This window comes from Antechinus flavipes, chromosome 1 (assembly GCF_016432865.1).
Source record: "Antechinus flavipes isolate AdamAnt ecotype Samford, QLD, Australia chromosome 1, AdamAnt_v2, whole genome shotgun sequence".
Classification (NCBI taxonomy): domain Eukaryota; kingdom Metazoa; phylum Chordata; class Mammalia; order Dasyuromorphia; family Dasyuridae; genus Antechinus; species Antechinus flavipes.
The window spans coordinates 79,005,572-79,024,122 of NC_067398.1; the positions used below are offsets into that span (position 1 = coordinate 79,005,572).

Genomic DNA, 18,551 nt, shown 5'->3' on the forward strand with positions numbered 1-18,551 from the left:
ACTCCAGGCTTCAGATCCAGCCACACCTGATTGGTAAATTTGATTAAGCTTTGTCCTTCCACCCCCTACTCCAATCTCTGGTGAAATCACAGCTGGAACAGGTGTTAGCTGTCATTTCCCTATATATCTACATTTACATTAGCATTTGCTATGTGCCAGGCTTGGTGCTAAGCACTTCACAATTATCTCATTTCATCCTCATAACAACTCTGGGAATTAGGTGCTATTATAATCTCCTTTTTACAGATGAGGAAACTGAGGCAAATGGGTTAAGTGACTTGTCAAGGCCATAAGTGACATACCAAGACTAGTATCAGGTAAGATTTAAACTTGGGTTTTCATGAGGGGTTGCTAGATGATGCAATGGAAAGAGTACCGAGCCTGGAGTCAGAAAGACTCGTCTTGAACTCAAATCTGGCCTCAGACATTTATAGCTGTGTGACCCTGGATGAGTCACTTAACTCTGCCTCAGTTTCTCATCTGTAGAATGAGCTAGAGAAGGAAATGACAAACACTCTAGTGTCTCTACCAAGAAAATCCCAACTGGAGTCAAAGAGTGGGTCATAGCTCAACATGACTCCAAGGGGAGCGCTCTAGCACTGCACCTGGTCACCCCTCAGCTAATCCAGCCCCCTCATACAGTAACTTTTGCATACAAGTTCTGAGAGGGGAGGGAGAGTATCTTCTTGGCCTTGGTAAGCACTAGATTTTGAGCCAGAAAGAACAGGGTTTGAAGACATCAATTGACACTGAGAAAGGACAAGTCACTTTGAATCTGTTTTCCCAACTGTACAAGGGTGAGAATGGTTACCTCATGGGACTGTTGTGAGGTTCAAATAAAATAATCTCAGGAACAAGCACTTTATCTTAAACCGCTAAGCGCCAGTGGTTCTAGAGATGCTGATGTCTGGAGAGAGAAGAGTGCTTCTCATCGGGGCAGAGGGAAATTCTGTGATTGTCGGGGCCAAGGTAGGGAGGTGCTTGTGCTCCTCTGTGATGCTCTGGGTAAGCATAGGAGGTGAGGCAGATCAGTAACAAAAGAAGCAGGCTAATTTTTTTTTTCTTTTCCGAGGGGAAGGAGAAGCTCTAATTGTGGGTTAATAATACCTCACATTCAAATAGAGCGACAAAGTTGAAAAACAACTTTTCTCATAATAGCCCCATGAGAGTGGTAAGCAAGCATTATGGTGCCCATTTAACAGACAAGGAAACAGAGGCTCAGATTTCTCATGTCTTATAGGTCTAATGCAGATCGTTGGACAGGACCTATTTTTACAGGCGCTACCACCCATGCACATTACGGTCCCCCTTTTAGAAATGAGGAAACAGGGGCTTTCCCACAGGCACACTTGTGTCAGAGGCTAGATCTGATCTCCGCTCTGTCGGCCGCCGAAGGCCAAGCTGCCCCTGGCATGACGGAGCAGCCTGGAGCTGGTGAGCCATGGCGTGGCGCCCCAAGTCAGCTCTGGGGCCTGGGCTCCTTTGCGAACTTGGACGCGCGCGGGCCGCCCGCACGGGCACCCGACCGTGGACAGGTTACGCCAAGGTGGAGCACTGGCGGGGTGGGGGGGAGCAGGAGGACCCTCGCGCGGCCTTTCCTCCCACCCTCCAGCCTCCCCGGATGCTTCCCCATCCTTCCTCCAGCTCCTTGTCCCGATTCCCTACGCCTCCCTCCACCCCCGGTCCCGGTCCCATCCCGTCCCTTCCCCCGCCACCGCGGGCTCTGCAGTGCCTGGCACACACCCGGCGGGGGGGAGGTGGAGGGCGGGGCCGAGGGACGGAGTAAGCGGTGACATCATTGGCCTGACCCCCCCCCCCACGCGCACACACACACGCGCGCGAGCGCACACGCACACACGCGCGCACACACACACACTCACTCCCACCCAGCTGGCAGCCAGGAGGCAGCGGCGGGGAGGGCGGGGAGGAGGGAGGGGCCGCCCCGCGGATCCGCCAGGCCCCCCAGTCCGCCCCGCCAGGCCCCCAGCCAGCCAGCATGCCCGGGGAGGCGGCCCGCGCCGAGCTGCTGCTGCCCGCGGGGGGCGGCCCGGGCCCCCGCACAGGTGAGAACTCGAGAGAGCGGGGACGCACCTGGGGACGGGAGGGGACAGGGAGGAAGGGCCAGGCTGCCGGGCTGGGGTCCGAGGAGCCAAGAGGGAGGGGACAATGACAGCGCGGCCCCGAGCCCTCCCTGCCGCCCGCCGCCTCATCCCTGCATCCTTTGCCCTTCTGGCATCCTTCCGCGCATCCCTGTGGTGCTCCTCATCCCCCAGCGCCGCTCTCTGCCTCCCTGCCCATTCTCCTTCCCCTTTCTCCTTCAGCTCTCTGCCCTCCCTGCCTCTGCCCCTTCCCTGGTTTCCACGCTCTCCTCCAGTCCCTGTCGGGCTCCGGTCTTTGGCTTAATTTCCAGGCTAAGCCTCCTTCTCCTAGCCCATCTTCCATCCTTGTCCCCATCATTCCTCCTTCCACCTTGGCTGGGCTAGAAGGTGTATGGGGAAGGACAGGGGGTCCTGGGGGGATAGTGACACCCACGTGGCTGGGGAGGAGGCTCTTACAGGGAAGAGTAAAGAGGTGACTGGAAGAGTGGAATTGTAACCCCAGGAGGAGGAATGGATTAGGCCTCAAGCCTGTTTGGGAGAGGTGATTGGTGGAGAGATTGTGGAGCTAAGAAGATTTGCATCTCCTTCCTGTCCCCTTGGCCCTGCCCTAGCCCTCTCTCTGCCCTTGAGCTTAAGGGCACTCCTCAGGGTACCGCTTCCTACAGACTTCCACTTTTAGATTTCCACGGAACCCCTTAAGAGAAGTAACAGATTAGGGAGGGAGCAAGACTTGTGTATTTCCCAGGATCTTCTATCCCTTGGAGCATCCTTGGAACATGCTTTGGGCAAAATCATAGTTTATCTGCCCCTCTTATCTTGAGCCAGACAAAAGAGGGTTCCCCAAATGGTCCATCTTGAACCTCACAAGCCCTAGTTCCCATCTCCATTTGTAATTTACTGGCTTATTAGGTTTTTTTTTTTTTTGGTTGTTTTGTTTTGGGAAAGGAGGAAGAATATCACAAATTGGAAAGGGCAGAGTAAGTTACCAGTTAAACTGCCAGTTTAAGGACGGGCATCTCCGGAGCTCCCTACAAATGTAGGGATAGGAGGGAGGCACCCTTAGCCTTGGAACTGAAGGGGAACAACATTAGGGCCTCAAGAAAGAAAAAAAAGAACAGAGGCTGGGGGCAAAGACAGACATGAAGATCTGAACTGTGCAAAGTTGGAGCGCACAACTGGAGAAAGGACTGAGTTTGAGGGGGACTGGAGAAAGACCAGGAGAGAAAGAAAAGTGGGTCTTGAAGAAACCCACCTGAGGGAAGGGACAGAACTAAGGAAACCTTTGGAACATCCATTCTTAGTAAAGAATGATCAAATGATAGGGCCAGAAGGAGGTCTGCCTAGGGGACCAAGCAATGGTATCTTTAATGAACTGGAAGCAGGGGCAGAAAGTCCTGAGGAAGGGAGCTGGGAATAGGAGCATCCTCCAAAGCCCAGTTATTACCCATCCCAGATTAGCCAGGACTGGCTCCACCCCACTAAGGTATTTTCCTCTTGGGCTCCCAGGAGCCAAATGGCAGAAATTGGATTTTTTCTCAAAGTGCTTATATGACTGATGGGAGGAGGGGAGGAGGCAAGAGAGTGCACATGGACAATCTAACATTAACACACTTATATCCCTTCCTCCCCTAACTCAAATGGTAGACTTGTCTTGGAAAGTCATCTCTCCCACTCCTGGGACCCCTTTTTGGTGGGTGTAGCCAGCTTAAACCTAGTACTTGGCTCCTAGAGCCCTCAGCACCCAGTGTGTGAATGGGAAACCTCTACAAAAATCTCAATGTTGAAGCCATATGCTTTGTAAGGAACAGGGTCTATTTCTTACAATTTACAAAATGATTACTCTATTATTACTTCATATATATTCACATATGTTATATATATGTATACATGATTATTATCACTTCATACACATACGCAAATTATCTTATTGGATCTTTACTACAATCCTGAGTTGGGTTCATAACACATATCACATACATATCTACAAACATATATATATATATATGTATATGTATACACACACACCACACACACACACACACACACACACACAATCTCATTAGTGATCCTTACTACAATCCTAAATTAAATAAATGCTCTAGTCCCTACTTAACTGATAGAGAAAACTGAGGCCGGGAAGATCCAGTGGTTTGTCCAGTCTGAAAGAGGATTTGAACTCAGGTCTGACCCTATCTATATAATGTCTTGCTTCTTCAAATCCCATAGGAAGGAGAGATCCAATTGGGGGGAGGGTGGACGAGGGGGCAGCTGGATCAGGAGACTATCCAGGGTTTCAAGAAGACCACCAATTCTCCTTGTTGCCTTGCAGCAAATCCCCTCCCCTCCCCCACTTTCTCTGAAACCCCTCTACTTTCCCCATTTCTCCTCTTCTCATTAGCTGGGGCTCTCGTGCCTTCAGGCCGGCTGCCAGCATCAACCTCCCAGAACCCATCTTAACGATGGCAGCTGGCATCCACCCCATTTACAAAATGCTTTCAGCCCACTCTGTAGTTTGAGCCTTACAACATGCCCATGAGAGCGGTCATGTGCATATTATCACCGTGTGTGGATAAGAGAGCTTAGAGGGAGAGGGTTGCTCGGGGTCCGGCAAGTTGTAAGTGGCAGAATTAGGGTTTAACCTTGAGTCTCTCCTTCCATTACAGCTCTCTCTCTCCCTCTCTGTCTCTCTCCCTCTCTCTGCTTTCTGTCTCTGTCTCCCCCACCCCCACCCTCATAGTGCCTTTTCTGGGCACAAAGCTCTGGGCAGGGGAAGGACAACTTCATTTCATCTTCTTAACCCCAACTCCAGGGGACAGAGAGAAACCAAGGCAATTTTCTGAGCCAGAGGATCAGCTCTTTGGGGAAAGGGCAGCGAATGGGGAGAGGCAGTTTCTCCTTTCCGACTGGCGAACGCGCTTCCCATCTCCCCACGAGTCAGACCCCGGTCCCCGCCGGGCCGGGACCCCGCATCCTTCTCACAAAGTTCGTCCGTCAGCCACACCCACTCCCAAGATCCTTTAAGGCGAGGCTACAGAGGCTTCCAGGTGCTGGGAGTTAGTCCCACCCCTAGGTCGCTGGGGATTCTTAAGTTCTCAGCCCGCTGTCTCTCCAAGCTCTGCCTCAAACTCGCCCTCAGCGGTTTCCTCAGTCCCTGAGAAATCGGATGCTTCCCATCCCTCCCTGATCCCCCTGAGTTTCTTCCCTTTCAAGCAGAAGCTAGGAATAGTCTCAAAGTGAGGACCCGACCCCCCTTTCAGGATGGCCAGTCCCCAGGACCAGACGCAGCCGATTGGTGAGTTGGCCAGCCTGCGCCGAGGGTGGGGCTAGGGGGGAGCTGCCCCTACGGCCGGAACTGGCCCTGGGCTTGCGGCCGCTCCACTGGTCTTCAGTTGCCAGTACTTCGGGGGTGCAGGAGGGCGCCTCCTCCCGCCAGGGTGATTCCCTCCCTCTCCTGGTTACTTGGCTCCCTGAGGGAGTGAGGATACCCAGTTTACCGGGGAGGCCCTCAGGTTCCTGGATTCCTCCCTTGCCCTGTCCTGTCCCCACCACTGGGGGCTTTGTTTTGAGCTGACCCTCTCTTCCCCAAGAACAGCACAGAGCCGGAGATACAGGGAGGTGGGGGTGCGGGGAAAAGGTGGTATCGAAGAATAATCACAGGTGACATGTATTGGCTCCTGGTTTTTTTGTCACCAAAGGTCAGTAATATAAGAGCTATCGGTCCCATTTTATTAGTGGTTCCCAAGTCAAGTGAGCTCATTCGTTGTATTGCTGGGATTTGAACCCTCGGCGTCTGATGACAAAGTTAGCGGGAGTTTTTTTCCTGTAGCTGTCAGCTGGCAAAAGAAAGAAAACTTAAGAGTATCCAGTCATACCTGCTCGTTTTATAACGAGTCAACTGAGGCTGCTAATGGCTTTACCTTGGCTTGCCCCAAGAGGACCCGTTGTTGTCCCTACCTCCTTTGCCTGGCCAGTTTGTGGAAGATGACTCGAGGTGGGAGTTGTGCTGTAAGGTGGGACCCCTTGTCGTGGCCGTCTGGGCTATGGCACGTAGGCATCGGGACCCCACTTCTTCCATCCTGGGGCAGGGTACCTTGCTGATGTGGTAAGGAAATGAAGGATTATGGCAAGACAGGGAACAATGAACAGCCGCTCTCAAGTTAGGACCGTGGTAGCTGTCCTGATGGTTTATGGACTTTCTCTAGCATGCTCCTTCTTCCCCAAACAGGCTGGGAAAAGAACCCCAGATATTACCCGTTTTTCACTCAAAGCAGCTCTCCCACATTCTCTTTGATTTGATGTGCCCATTTCCTGGCAACATACATATTAGGTGGTCCACACTTCTTTGCCGATAAGCTCTCCATTCAGCCTGCTTAGTGGGAAATGATGGATTTGAATGGGGAAAGGTAGGGGTAGGGGCTGGCCATTTTCTAACCTGTGGTCTTTGAGCTCAGTTTCCTTAATCCTAAAAAGGGAGATTATACTGCTTAACCTATCTCCCAAGGTTGTTAGGAAAGATGTAAAGTACCTGCTCTAGAAGTATGAGAGAATTTCTTTTCTCCGGGCAGCTTAAAATTACATGGCTAAAGTGTTCTGCAGTAATTCATCTTCAAGTTAATGTTTCCTTCAAGTGTTATTCAAGAGTTGTTTCCTGTTTTTATTAGGGACTATTAGCACCCCAAAATGGCATTACTTAGAAGTGGGGAAGGGTTTGCTTATACTTGTGTTTTCTAGTCCTTGATTAAAAAATTTTTTTCCAGGCTCCAAAAGAGAGAGTGAAATAAACTGTTGGATTAAGAGCATGAGTTTTGAACTTTCTGATCAATGCTCTGGGTTTTAGCAGCAGGGTCAGACTGCACAGGAGCTACCATGACACATTTGTGCTCCTTAGATTACTAAGTACTAAATGGATTATCTCAATTTTACAGATGGAGAAACTAAGATGGAGTGAGGTTGAATGACTTAAGATATTAGGACTAGAGCTGATGGGGACTTCAGACTTTCCTTTTTTTCCTTTCTTCTTTCCTTCTTCCTACCTCTTCCTTTCTTCCCCCTTCCCTCCCTCTTTCTTGCCTTTTTTCTTTGTCTCTGTCTTTCTGCTTGTCTTTTTCTCTTTCCTCCCTCATTTCTGCCTTTTTTCTTTTCTCTTTCTTTCTTCCTTTCCAGATGAAGAAACTGAGGTTCAGAGACTGAGTGGGCTGATGTTTTCTACCTAGCTATTTATTAACTGCCTACGTTGGTCGTCAAACCCAGACTTTCCAGACTCCAGGTCCAACTCATTCCACTCAATTCTGGGTTTATCTGCACTTTAGTGATTCAGAAAGGCCTTCCTTAGCCCACTGTGCTCCCTTCCTCCTCCCCCTTCCCACTTGCTTAACCAAAGGTCTGTAGGGGAATGACCTGGGAATTTGATCTTATGCATATTTGAATATCAAAGGTTCTCTTTCTTGGAGCTACCCTTGGAAGCCGGGAGGAACAGAATCCTGGGATTCTAAGCCAGTCTTCCTGCCTTAGAGTCTAGGGCTTTTTGGCAAACTGAGGAGCTGCCTCTGGCCTGCCTTAATAGGATGCTAATACCTAGTGGCTGGGGCTGGGGGGAAGGGTGCAGGGTCTCCCTATTCCCCACCTCCCAATCTGGTGAGCTTGTCTCTGACCGACTCCAGGGCTGATGGGATGCGGACTGACCCCAGGGAAGGTGAGACACCTCTGGTGTGAGGAGAGGGGCCCCTGCCTCCTTCCAGCTTCCAACCAGGGTAAAACGCTGAGTCAGGGCCTGGGCTGGCCATCTCCTGCTGAGATGCATACGGCTTCCTCCATCTGCCGTGGCAGCCTGGTCCCTGGGGTGAGATCCTCCTTATTTCCAGCAGAGAATAGCTTCCCGACAGGCAGTCGTTTGCTCAATTCACTTCAACAAGCATTTATCATTTTATCTTATTTATTATTAATGCTCGTTATGTGCATTAATAATGCTGAGGAGAAAGAAAAATGATAGATCGCCTGCCCTCAAGGAGCTTACAAGATGGAAGCTCCCTTCAGATTTAAGCAGAATAGAAAGGGACTTTCTGTTCCCATTGCCTTCCGAGGCAGGGATTCCCCCTTCCTCCGCTGTCCCGGAGGCCGGGATGAGAGAGGGGAAATCCATGGGATGTCCTGGAGAAAGAGCTGTGTCTCCAGCTTTTTGTTCTCTCTCCGCCCATCTTTAAAATACGTACAGCGAACACACAACCCTTTTAGATGGGAGGCGTGTAATGGAGAGATCCGAGTTCAAATCCTGCTTCTGTAATCTCGACAAGTCACTTTGGACCTTGGGTTTCCTCATCTGGTGAAACGAGGGGGCTGGACCTCGAAGATCCCTTTTCAGATGCTCTTCATTTAGGACCCAGTGAGCCTAAGTGATTTTTAAGGTCCTTCCCCCAATTCCAAGATTCTAAGTTCCAGCCTCTGTTCTTTGTCCCCTAGTGAGGTTACAATAAAGCAGATGCTCAGAGGGGGAGGGGAGGGCAAGGGGAAGAAGAGGGGACCCTGGGCCTCTTCCCTCCTCTCTCCCTGGGTATCTGACCCCTGGAGAAGCCTCTGATTGTTCCTAACCTTTCCCGAGGGCAGAGGGAGCTTAGGAGAGCTGGCCACTTCCTCCCCCCCCTCCCCTCCCCCTCCCCATGCTAGAGCAGAGCTCCGAAGACTGGGGAAGTGGGAGGGAGATGGAAGGGATGGAAGCCCAGCTAGGTTGCCTCCCCCTCCCCCTTTTCTCCTGGTTTGTGGGGGGAAGGGAAGAGCTGAGAGATTGCAGCTGTTATTTGAGACGGGAGCTTGGGCTTTTTTTTTTTTTTTTAAAGGGATGAAGCTACAGCAGCAGCTTCGGTTTAGAAGGAAGGGGAGCCCTTAGGACTTTGGGGGGTCAGAGCACAGGGCTGTCTATATGGTTTGGATCACACATTCCGATGGGATCCTAAGAAATAGGGGGGAAAACCAGAAAGGAGCTTTTTCAGAGCATCCAGTGCCAGCGGTCGTGTTCTGCCAAGGCCCCTGACCCAGCGTAAAGGTCAGACACGGAGGTAGGGGCAGGACGGGATTCCAGACTCCCCTCCTTCCTTCCTTTCTCCGAGGCTTTCCTCCCGGCTGGGCCCTCTGGCCTGCAGACTGCTGAGAGCCGCAGAGCCTCAGGGGGAGGAGGACCAGAACCAGAACCTTGGTTCCTCACCTTGGCCCAGGCCTTGTACTCTGTCAGCTGCAAAAGACCTGGCGCGCGTGCACAATGCTTTTCTGCATCCAGGTGGTCGATATAACCTGGAAATAACAGGATTATTGGGTATATGTTTACATATCCTATATATATATATATGATATCGTATAAAAATTAGGATAGAGAACAGGTGAGAACCTTGCAGTCTGTCCCCGACGCCTTGGGAACCGTGTGTCCCAGCCCAGCTGTTTCTTCGGGGATAAAGTGCTAGGCTCGGCGTCAGACCTGAGTTAGACTCAGGACGCTCTCTGGGTGACTGCAGGTAGCATAGGGCTCTCCGGGTCTGCGGCTTCCTGGGTAACAGCCAGCCCCTCGCCACCTCACGGGGCTCCCTACAGGAATGTTTTTTGAGGGGAACTACCTCCCTCTGAAAGCTGTGGCGAGAGCCGCTCCTGGAAGTGCCGCCCAACGAGAATTGTTTCTGTCCGTCATTCCAGAAACATTTCCTCCCCTTGCCCAGGAGAAGCCCGGGGTTTGGGGCGACAAAGGGCCTGTCCGGGCTGCCGCCGCCTGCTAATGGCGCGGGAATCCTGGCCGCGCCGTTCTGGGGCCTGGGCTCTGAGAAGCCACGGCTCGAGGCCCTCCTCTTGGTCCTTTCCCCAGTGTCTTCCCTTCCTCACATCTCGTTTCTCTTTTCCACAGCCGAACCCCAGGATGCTGCTGCCTCTACACCCAGTGGGGACCTGCCCACGCCCGAGGAGCTGCCCATGCGGGGGGACCTGACTCCAGGGCCGGCCCCTCTCCCCCTGGCCTTCCTCCCCGCCAAGCGCGGCGACCGGCCGCAGCCAGAGGGGGCCAGCTCGGACGCCGGAGCGGGCAGCGCTAGTTCCGGCCGAACTGCCTTGGGAGAGTGCAGCCCCGTGGTGGGGCCCCCAAAAGGACTCCCCGAGGAGCCCCTCATCCTGCAGAGTCTGGAGCCTCGGGTGGTGATGGGCGAAGAAACAAGCAGCAGCGGGCCCCAGCGGGCCCCCCCGGAGCTGCCCAAGGAGCCGCCGGCCGCCGCGCCCCTGACGGGGACGGATTCAGAGCTCAGGGACTTGGAGGGCAAGCGGGCTGGCCCCAGCCCACCCCCCGAGCTGCTCTCTCAGGGCGACCTCCCTGTGCCTTCCCCCCGCCCGGACCCGGACCCTTACTTCACAGCCCCCTCCACCCCCACCAAGCTGGCCTGCTCCTACCTGTTCACACACTCTCTCTGCCTGAGCGAGGAGCTCAGCGACGCCGAGGCGGACCTCCTGGGCTCCCCACCCACTTCCCCCTCGGGCTCCTACATCACCGCCGAGGGGGGCAGCTGGGCCTCCTCCAGCAGCTTCAGCACATCCCCGTCCTGCTCCCCCAACCTGCTCGTGGAGACCGAGGGGCTGGACGCCCCCGAGAGCGGGGACTTCTCCCTCCTCTGCCCCAACGAGGAGGGGGGCCAGGAGAGCTCCCTCGGGGGGGCCTCCGACTCGGACAACACGGAGCTCCTGCCGGCGGGCCCTCGGGACCTGCCCTCCTCCGAGTCCAGCCTCTCTGGGGACAGCGGCTCCTCCTGGAGCCCGGGGCAGGGGGGGGACGCCTTCCCGGGCCTCGGCTTTCCGGGCGGCGACCCCATGATCCCGGCCACCTTGCTGCCTTTCCGGGGCAGTCTGATCTTCGAGGCCGATGCCGTGGAGATCATGGCGCTGCCCCAGGAGGAAGCGCCGAGCCCAGAGAGCGAAGGGGAGGACGACAGCACCTCGGCCTCCTTCCTGCAGTCCCTGTCCGAGACCTCCATCAACGAGGGGGTGGACGAGGCCTTCGCCTTCCGGGACGACACGTCGGCCGCCTCTTCTGACTCCGACTCGGCCTCCTACGCCGGGGAGGAGGACGAGCGGCTCTACAGCGAGGAGCCCCACGCTCAGCCCCCGGGCCCTCTCTGGTTCGGCTCCCCGGAGGCTGGGGACGGCTTCACGGGCAAGGAGGAGGCGGCACCTGCCCCACTCCCGGCCCAGGGCCCAGGGCTCAGCTCAGGGGGAGAGCCTGCTGCCATGGCCTCGACCCCTCGGACCCCACAAGGAGCAGACCCAGAACCCACTGCGGTGTCAGTGACCTCTCGGACCCCACAAGGAGGAACCCTAGAACCCACTGCGGTGTCAGTGACCTCTCAAACCCCACAAGGAGCAGACCTGGAACCCACTGCGGTGTCAGTGACCTCTCAAACCCCACAAGGAGCAGACCTAGAACCCACTGCGGTGTCAGTGACCTCTCAAACCCCACAAGGAGCAGACCTAGAACCCACTGCGGTGTCAGTGACCTCTCAGACCCCACAAGGAGGAACCCTAGAACCCACTGCGGTGTCAGTGACCTCTCAAACCCCACAAGGAGGAACCCTAGAACCCACTGCAGTGCCAATGACCCCTCAAATCCCGCAAGAAGCAGATCTGGAACTCACTGCTGTGCCAGTGACCCCTCGGATCCCACAAGAAGCAGACCTGGAACCCACTGCAGTATCAGTGACCCTTCGGATCCCACAAGGAGCAAACCTGGAACCCACTGCGGTGTCAGTGACCTCTCAAATCCCGCAAGGAGCAGACCTAGAACCCACTGTGGTGTCAGTGACCCCTCAGATCCTGCAAGGAGCAGACCTAGAACCCACTGCACTGCCAGTGACCCCTCAGACTGCACAAGGAGGAACCCTAGAACCCACTGTGGTGTCAGTGACCTCTCAGATCCCACAAGGAGCAGACTTAGAACCCACTGCAGTGTCAGTGACCCCTCAGACTGCACAAGGAGGAGCCCTAGAACCCACTGTGGTGCCAGTGACCTCTCGGACCCCACAAGGAGCAGACCTAGAACCCACTACAGTGTCAGTGACCCCTCAAATCCCACAAGGAGCAGACCTAGAACCCACTGCACTGTTAGTGACCCCTCAGACCCCACATGAAGGAGCAGACCTAGAACCCATTTCCACAGAAACATCTCAGACCATACAAGAAGCAGCAAATCTTGAACCCATTACCATGATAACATTGCAGAACCTACAAGAAACAGCAGATCTAGAATGCATGGCCACAGGTTCCTCCCATTCCCAACAGGAAGGAAATCTAGAACCCATGGTCACAAGGACATTCCAGACCCAACAAGAAGCAACAGATCTAAAACCCATGGCTATAAAAACATCCCAGACCCTACAAGAAGCAGCACATCCAGAACCCATGGCCATGAAAATATCCCAGACCATACATGAAGCAGCAGCTCTAAAACCCATGACCACAAGGACATCTCAGACCACACAGGAAGCAGCAGATCTAGAACTCTTTGCCATGAGGACATCTCAGACTATACAGGAAGCAGCAGATCTAGAATCCATGGTCACAAGGGTATCTCAGACCCAACAAGAAGCAGCACATCTAGAATCCATGGCCATGAGGATATCCCAGATCCAACAAGAAACAATAGACCTAGAACCCACTGCCATGAAGACATCTCATACCCTAAAAGAAACTGTAGGATTAGATCCCATTGCCACGTTGATGTCTCGGACCACACAAGAAGCAGCAGATCTAGAATCCATGATTGTGAAGACATCTCAGAACGAACAGGAAAATGTAGACCTACAATACATTGCCAAGAACACATCTCAGACCCTACAAAAAACAGTAGGCCTAGAACCCATTGCCACAAAAATATCTCAGACCCTACCAGAAACAGTAAACCTAGAACCCATTGCCAGAAATGCTTCTCAGATCCAACAAGAAGTTGCAGTCCTAGAACCCATTGCCACAAACACATCTCAGACCCTACAAGAAACAGTAGTCCTAAAACCTGTTGCCAAGAACGCACCTCAGCCCCGACAAGAAGAGGGAGATCTAGAACCCATTGCCAAGAATGCATCTCAAACCCAACAAGAAACAGTAGACCTAGAACCCATTGCCAAGAATGCACCTCAGACCCAACGAGAAGAGGGAGACCTAGAATCTGTTGCCAAGAACGCACCTCAGACCCAACAAGAAGAGGGAGACCTAGAACCCGTTGCCAAGAACGCACCTCAGACCCGACGAGAAGAGGGAGACCTAGAACCCGTTGCCAAGAACGCACCTCAGACCCGACAAGAAGAGGGAGACCTAGGACCCGTTGCCAAGAACGCACCTCAGACCCGACGAGAAGAGGGACCCTCTGCCACGATGCCATGTGAGACCACACAAGAAGCAGTAGGTTTAGACCACATTGCTGGGCCAGTGACCCCTCCGGTCCTACAAGCAGCAGGTGCAGAACCCCATGCTGTGACGTCTCAGACATCACAAGAAGTGAGCCCAGAACCCACTGCTGCAGCAATGCCCCCTCACCCTCCACAAGAGGCGGGCGTCACCTTAGGCCTGGGGATGTCTCGGGCGGAGAGCCCCCTGCCAACAGCGGAGACCCTCCCTGCGGTGAGGCAGGAGGAGGGCGAGAAACCAGAGCGCCCCCAAGATCCAACTGCAGGGCTGGACGCGCGGGGGGCTCTTGCTGCCGGTGCCAGCGCAGAGGAGGGAGCTGAACCGCTGAGCCCCCAGAGAGAAGCTCCACCAGAGGCTCGGGAGCCGGCCGACGGCCAAGGCCGAGGCGTTGCGGGGCAGGCAGGGCCGGCCGCTAAGAGTGAAGGCTGGGAGCCTCTGGCGGAGCAGAGCTATGCGGTCGTTTCTAAAGGCTCCGAGGATGCCCCGCCAAGGGGCCTCAGTGGGGAAGGGCGTCCCCCCGGCTCCCCGGAGCGCACCCCTCCGAGTCCTCCATGCCCTCTGGAGCGCGAGGGCCCTGCTGCTGAGGACGAGAGCTCAGAGCATCCCCCAGCCTCTCCCACCACGACGGACAATGTCTCGGGGTCACCGGATGCTCTCCAACCCTCCGAGGAGACTGGCTCTCCAGAGCCCAATTCTGGAGCTAGTCTGGAGCACATGGATGTTCCAGAGGAGTTACTGGCAGAGGCCCCATCTAATCTGGAGGAAAAGTGCCCAGAGGGGCTGGCTCAGGAGCCTTTACCCCGTGAGCAGATCCCAGAAGCCAGGGGAGCCCCTGAGCCTGTGCTTAGAGCCAAGGGGCCCCGCGGTGCCCCAGGGAAAGGCTCCCGGCTGAAGGCTAACCTGAGGCAGTTCACTGAACGGGCCCCCCTCCTCAGCCCCGGAGAGGAGGGACCCAGTTCTTCATCCCCCAAGGCGCCGTCCGACCTCCCCTTCACGCCCCCGCCCGAGGGACTTTGGCTGTTGCTCCTCTGCCCCTGGTGGACACTGACCAGTCTCGAGGCCCCAAACATCTGGCGGAGAGAGCTCCTTCCTCTGTTTTGTCTTCAGCTGACTGTTCCCCCGAAGAGCCAGAAGGTCCCTCCGGGGAGAAGAGGCCCTTGCCTCGCAGCCCCCTGGGCAGGGAGAAGCCGCCCAAGCCGGCAGCTGGCCCGAACCACAAAGTGGGGAAATCGCAGCCCCGCTCTGCTGCTCCTGTGCCCCCCTTCAGGGAGCCCCAGACCTCTTCTGCCCCCCTTCTAACGCCCAGCGCACTGGCTCCCCAGTCCCCTTCTAGCCCAGAGGCCTCAAGCAATAAGGGCCCCCCACTTCCCGTGGCCCAGAAGCAAGAAGGGGGTAGGGTGGAGGGAGCGGCCTCTTCCTCGACCCAGGCTGTCTCAGGGAACACCCCCCCACTGGCCTTGTGCCCCTCAGACCTGGGCACAGTAGCAGCACGGAAAGCAGGCTCTCCCCGGCACCGGTCCCCCAGAGGTCAAGCCCTAGTGTCCCCCAGAACACCAACCTCAAAAGTGGTCCCCTATGCCAAAGACCAGGCCCCAGGAGGGTCTGCTGAGGTGATCTCAAGCCCGTGTTCCAGGGGGCTCTGGGCAGGGCAGGCTCCCGCGGCGGGGTCTGCCCCTCAGGTGGTTCCCCACCCCCCCACTCCCAGCCAAGTGCCTCCAGGCCCTGCCCCTGGCCCAGGGCTCTGGGCCCCCACTCTCCCCAGAGGAGGGCCGGCTGCTGCTCGGCGGGAGGAGTGCAGTACGGGAGATGCGACCTCTCCCCCCGGGCCCCGGCGGAGCAGAGAAGGTGAGCGGGGGGTGGCGGGCAGGGGCGCCGGGGCAGGGAGCTGAGAACGGGACATCTCTAGGAGGGAGGCTGGCTCTCCGCTCCGGCCTTTCCATCCCCCACTGTCAATTCCCCAGGTTCCAAGCGGCCAGCGGCGCGGGCCTTGGTGCAGTCCCACTCGAGCTCCTCGAGCGAGGCAGAACCCCTTTCCCGATGCACAGAACTGGAGGAGCTGCGGCTGGCAGCCGACTCGGCCCTGCGCCCTGCGCCCGGGGCGCTCCCCCACCGCAGCGGTGAGTGTCCTTCGGCCGGGGGAGATGGTGGGGCCTTCCCGGGGAGTCTCACAGTGACCCACCCCTTAGGTAAAACAGGCCGAGCAAGCTGAGGCCCGGAGCTTGCCCAAGTGAGAAACAGGCCAGAGGCATCCCGGCTGGCCAGGATTCTCTGCTTAGCACAGCAGGAGGCCGGGGCTCTGCCATGGGATCCTGGGCCAGAGGAAGCCCTCGAGGAGCCCTGTCCCTTCCACCAGCCATGAGGTCACAGGCAAACTCCCAGACAGTTTGTGCCCCAAGGGTCCATCTGGGAGCCTAGAGATTGAGGAGGAAGAAGCGACACCCTTAGAAAAGGGGAGGGGGCTTTTCTTATTCGGACAAGAAGGCAGTCTTTTTTGTACTCTTTCTGATCTTTAACCTTTCCTCACCCCCAGCATCCCGCAATGATTCTGAGAGTAATGGGGAGTCTCTTCCCGATTTGGAGGACCCAGATAGCACTGAACCACAGACTGCACCATCTCAGGTATCCTTCTCTCCCCTTCCATCTTAATCACTCTTGAAAATGGGCTTATCTCTGGATGTTCCCTCTGAGACTTCTCTTTCTAGGTAGATAGAATAACCAGAACAACTTAAATTCTTTTTTATTGCTTTAAAGTTTACATAGCACTTTTCTTTTTCAATTACCCACTGAAGTACCTAATTCTGGCTTTATTCCCCATCTACTTAAGAAAACTTTGATTGGAGGGCTTGTGCTGTTTGCCTAAAGTCACTGTGGTGAATAGCGGCTTTGGAGGACTTTTAACCCATATTGTTATCTATTGAATCCTCCCAATAACCCTTCGAAGTAGGAACTGTTATTTATAGTTTAGGAAACTGAGGCAGCCAGAAATCCAATGACTTGCTTAGAGTCACACAGCTAGTGTCTGCACTCGGGCCTTCTAGACTCCTAGTCCAGTATTCCATCCATGGGGGCATCCAAACGTCAAACCTGAGCCTTCGGATTCTTAAGTCAAGCCCTCTTCAACCTGTGGAGTTCCTTCTGGACAAGCACTGACTTTCCTCATCCTCTCCCCCTCAAAAAACAAAAACAACAGACTAGACACTCCATGACCCTGGAGGCCTTTTCTTAATTTGACTCTCCAATCGGAGTCCTGAAGCAATTAGGGTCTGGTGGAAAATTGGGCAATAACCATTGTGAAGGGAGGGGTTTTTGGGTTGTTGGTTTTTTTTCCTTCAGCCCTCCTGTTTCTTCCCTGGGGGCTTCTGTTGTGAGAAATTGGCCTCTGGACTCCTCCATTGGTCTGCATCCGGCCTCCTCTTGACATTTTATATGGTACCCAAGGCCTGGATGTCAAAAAACAGGCTGCAGTGTTGATCCAGTTCTGGTTCCGTCCCATCCGCAGGCTCAGCTGGCTCACTCCGTGGGAAGTGGCGAGGAGACAGCCAATAAAGCCAAGCAGAGTCGGAGCGAGAAGAAGGCCCGAAAGGTGAGCTGGGGAGAGGGGGTGGGGGGGTTCTGGAGGCCGGGCATTGCCCTAAGCCCCAGGAACTTGTAAATCTCCTCTGCCAAATGGTCAGGTCCGGGTCTACAAACAGCATGAAGGAAATCAAACCAGTCCATTTGGGGGCTCTTGTTTAACTTCTATGGAAGGAAAATTCCTCCCCTTTCGGGGTTAATGATTCTTCTTGGCCTCCGGAGCAGGATTTCCTTCCCCAGGAGGCGGAGGGTGGGGGTTTGTGCCCCAGACTCCTACACTCGCCCTTCACGCCCTCTCCCTCACCAGGCCATGTCAAAGCTGGGCCTTCGGCAGATCCACGGAGTCACCCGAATCACCATCCGGAAGTCCAAGAACATCCTCTTTGTCATCTCCAAGCCTGATGTCTTCAAAAGTCCGGCGTCAGACATCTACATAGTCTTCGGGGAGGCTAAGGTCAGCCTGGGCGGGGGAGAGGGGGGGTCCGGGCCGGGGCCGCGGAGCTGGTCCTCGGGCCCAGAAAGGCGGAGGATGGGCAGTCTGGGCCTCCCTCTTACCCGCCCCGTCCGGCCCGCAGATCGAGGACTTATCCCAGCAAGTGCACAAGGCAGCAGCCGAGAAGTTTAAAGTGCCGGCTGAGCCCTCGCCCATCATCACAGAGACGGCGCCCGGCCTCAGCATCAAGGAGGAGAGCGAGGAGGAGGAGGAGGTGAGGGGCCGGGGGGCCGCCGGGCCATTCGGAGGGTCTCGGCCGTCCCGGAGACGCGGGGGTGGGCGGATCTGGGGGAGTCGCGGCGGCCCCCCGGCCACGGGCCCAGCCGCTCCCGCTTGTCGCCAGGTGGACGAGACCGGGCTGGAGGTGCGCGACATCGAGCTGGTGATGGCGCAGGCCAACGTGTCTCGAGCCAAGGCCGTCCGGGCGCTGAGACACAACAATAACGACATCGTCAATGCCATTATGGTGAGCATGGATGCAGCGGAGGCCGAGCCCAGAGCTCAGGCCGTGGGCTAGCCCCAGCTTCTGCCCTTCCCCGCCCCCGCCCCCGCCCCGTTGGCAGCATGTCGGGCCGGCTGAGGTCCCGGCCTCTGCTTTTGGAGGGCTTTTTCCTCCCCTGACCGCGGCTGCCTCCTCCCCCTTGGTGCCGCTGCTCCGCGAAAGGCCCGGTCTGGCAGGCAGCTCTGTTCCGGGTGGGGGGAGACAGGAGGGGCTGCGGCGTCACGAGGCTTGCAGCCCCCAGCCCTGATGTCTCTTTTTTGTCCCTTTCTCGTAGGAGCTGACCATGTAGCCACTGCCCTGCCCGGCCAGCTCCACCCCACTCCCCTTTGCCCCTGCATCCCTCAACTTAATGCTGCTCAATAAACCTGTATTCACTCCCCGCGGCAGTGGCTCTTCCTTTCCCCCGGCCCCGCCCAAGAGTTCCCCGGGGGGCGCCTTTCCAGAAGAGGGGCGGGGTCTGGCTCCGGGACAC

The 18,551-nt window shown here is 55.8% G+C and overlaps 1 protein-coding gene across 1 annotated transcript; it reads left to right on the forward strand.

Moving 5' to 3' along the window:
- The first annotated feature begins 1,910 nt into the window (after positions 1 to 1,910).
- On the forward strand, positions 1,911 to 18,458 carry NACAD (NAC alpha domain containing). The gene is made up of 10 exons (XM_051970667.1): positions 1,911 to 2,063; positions 9,979 to 14,313; positions 14,427 to 15,356; positions 15,473 to 15,628; positions 16,042 to 16,130; positions 17,011 to 17,094; positions 17,392 to 17,538; positions 17,660 to 17,791; positions 17,921 to 18,043; positions 18,354 to 18,458. Exons 1-10 carry the CDS (start codon positions 1,997 to 1,999, stop codon positions 18,366 to 18,368), a joined length of 6,078 nt encoding a protein of 2,025 aa, XP_051826627.1. The 5' UTR covers positions 1,911 to 1,996; the 3' UTR covers positions 18,369 to 18,458.
- The last annotated feature ends 93 nt before the right edge of the window (positions 18,459 to 18,551 follow it).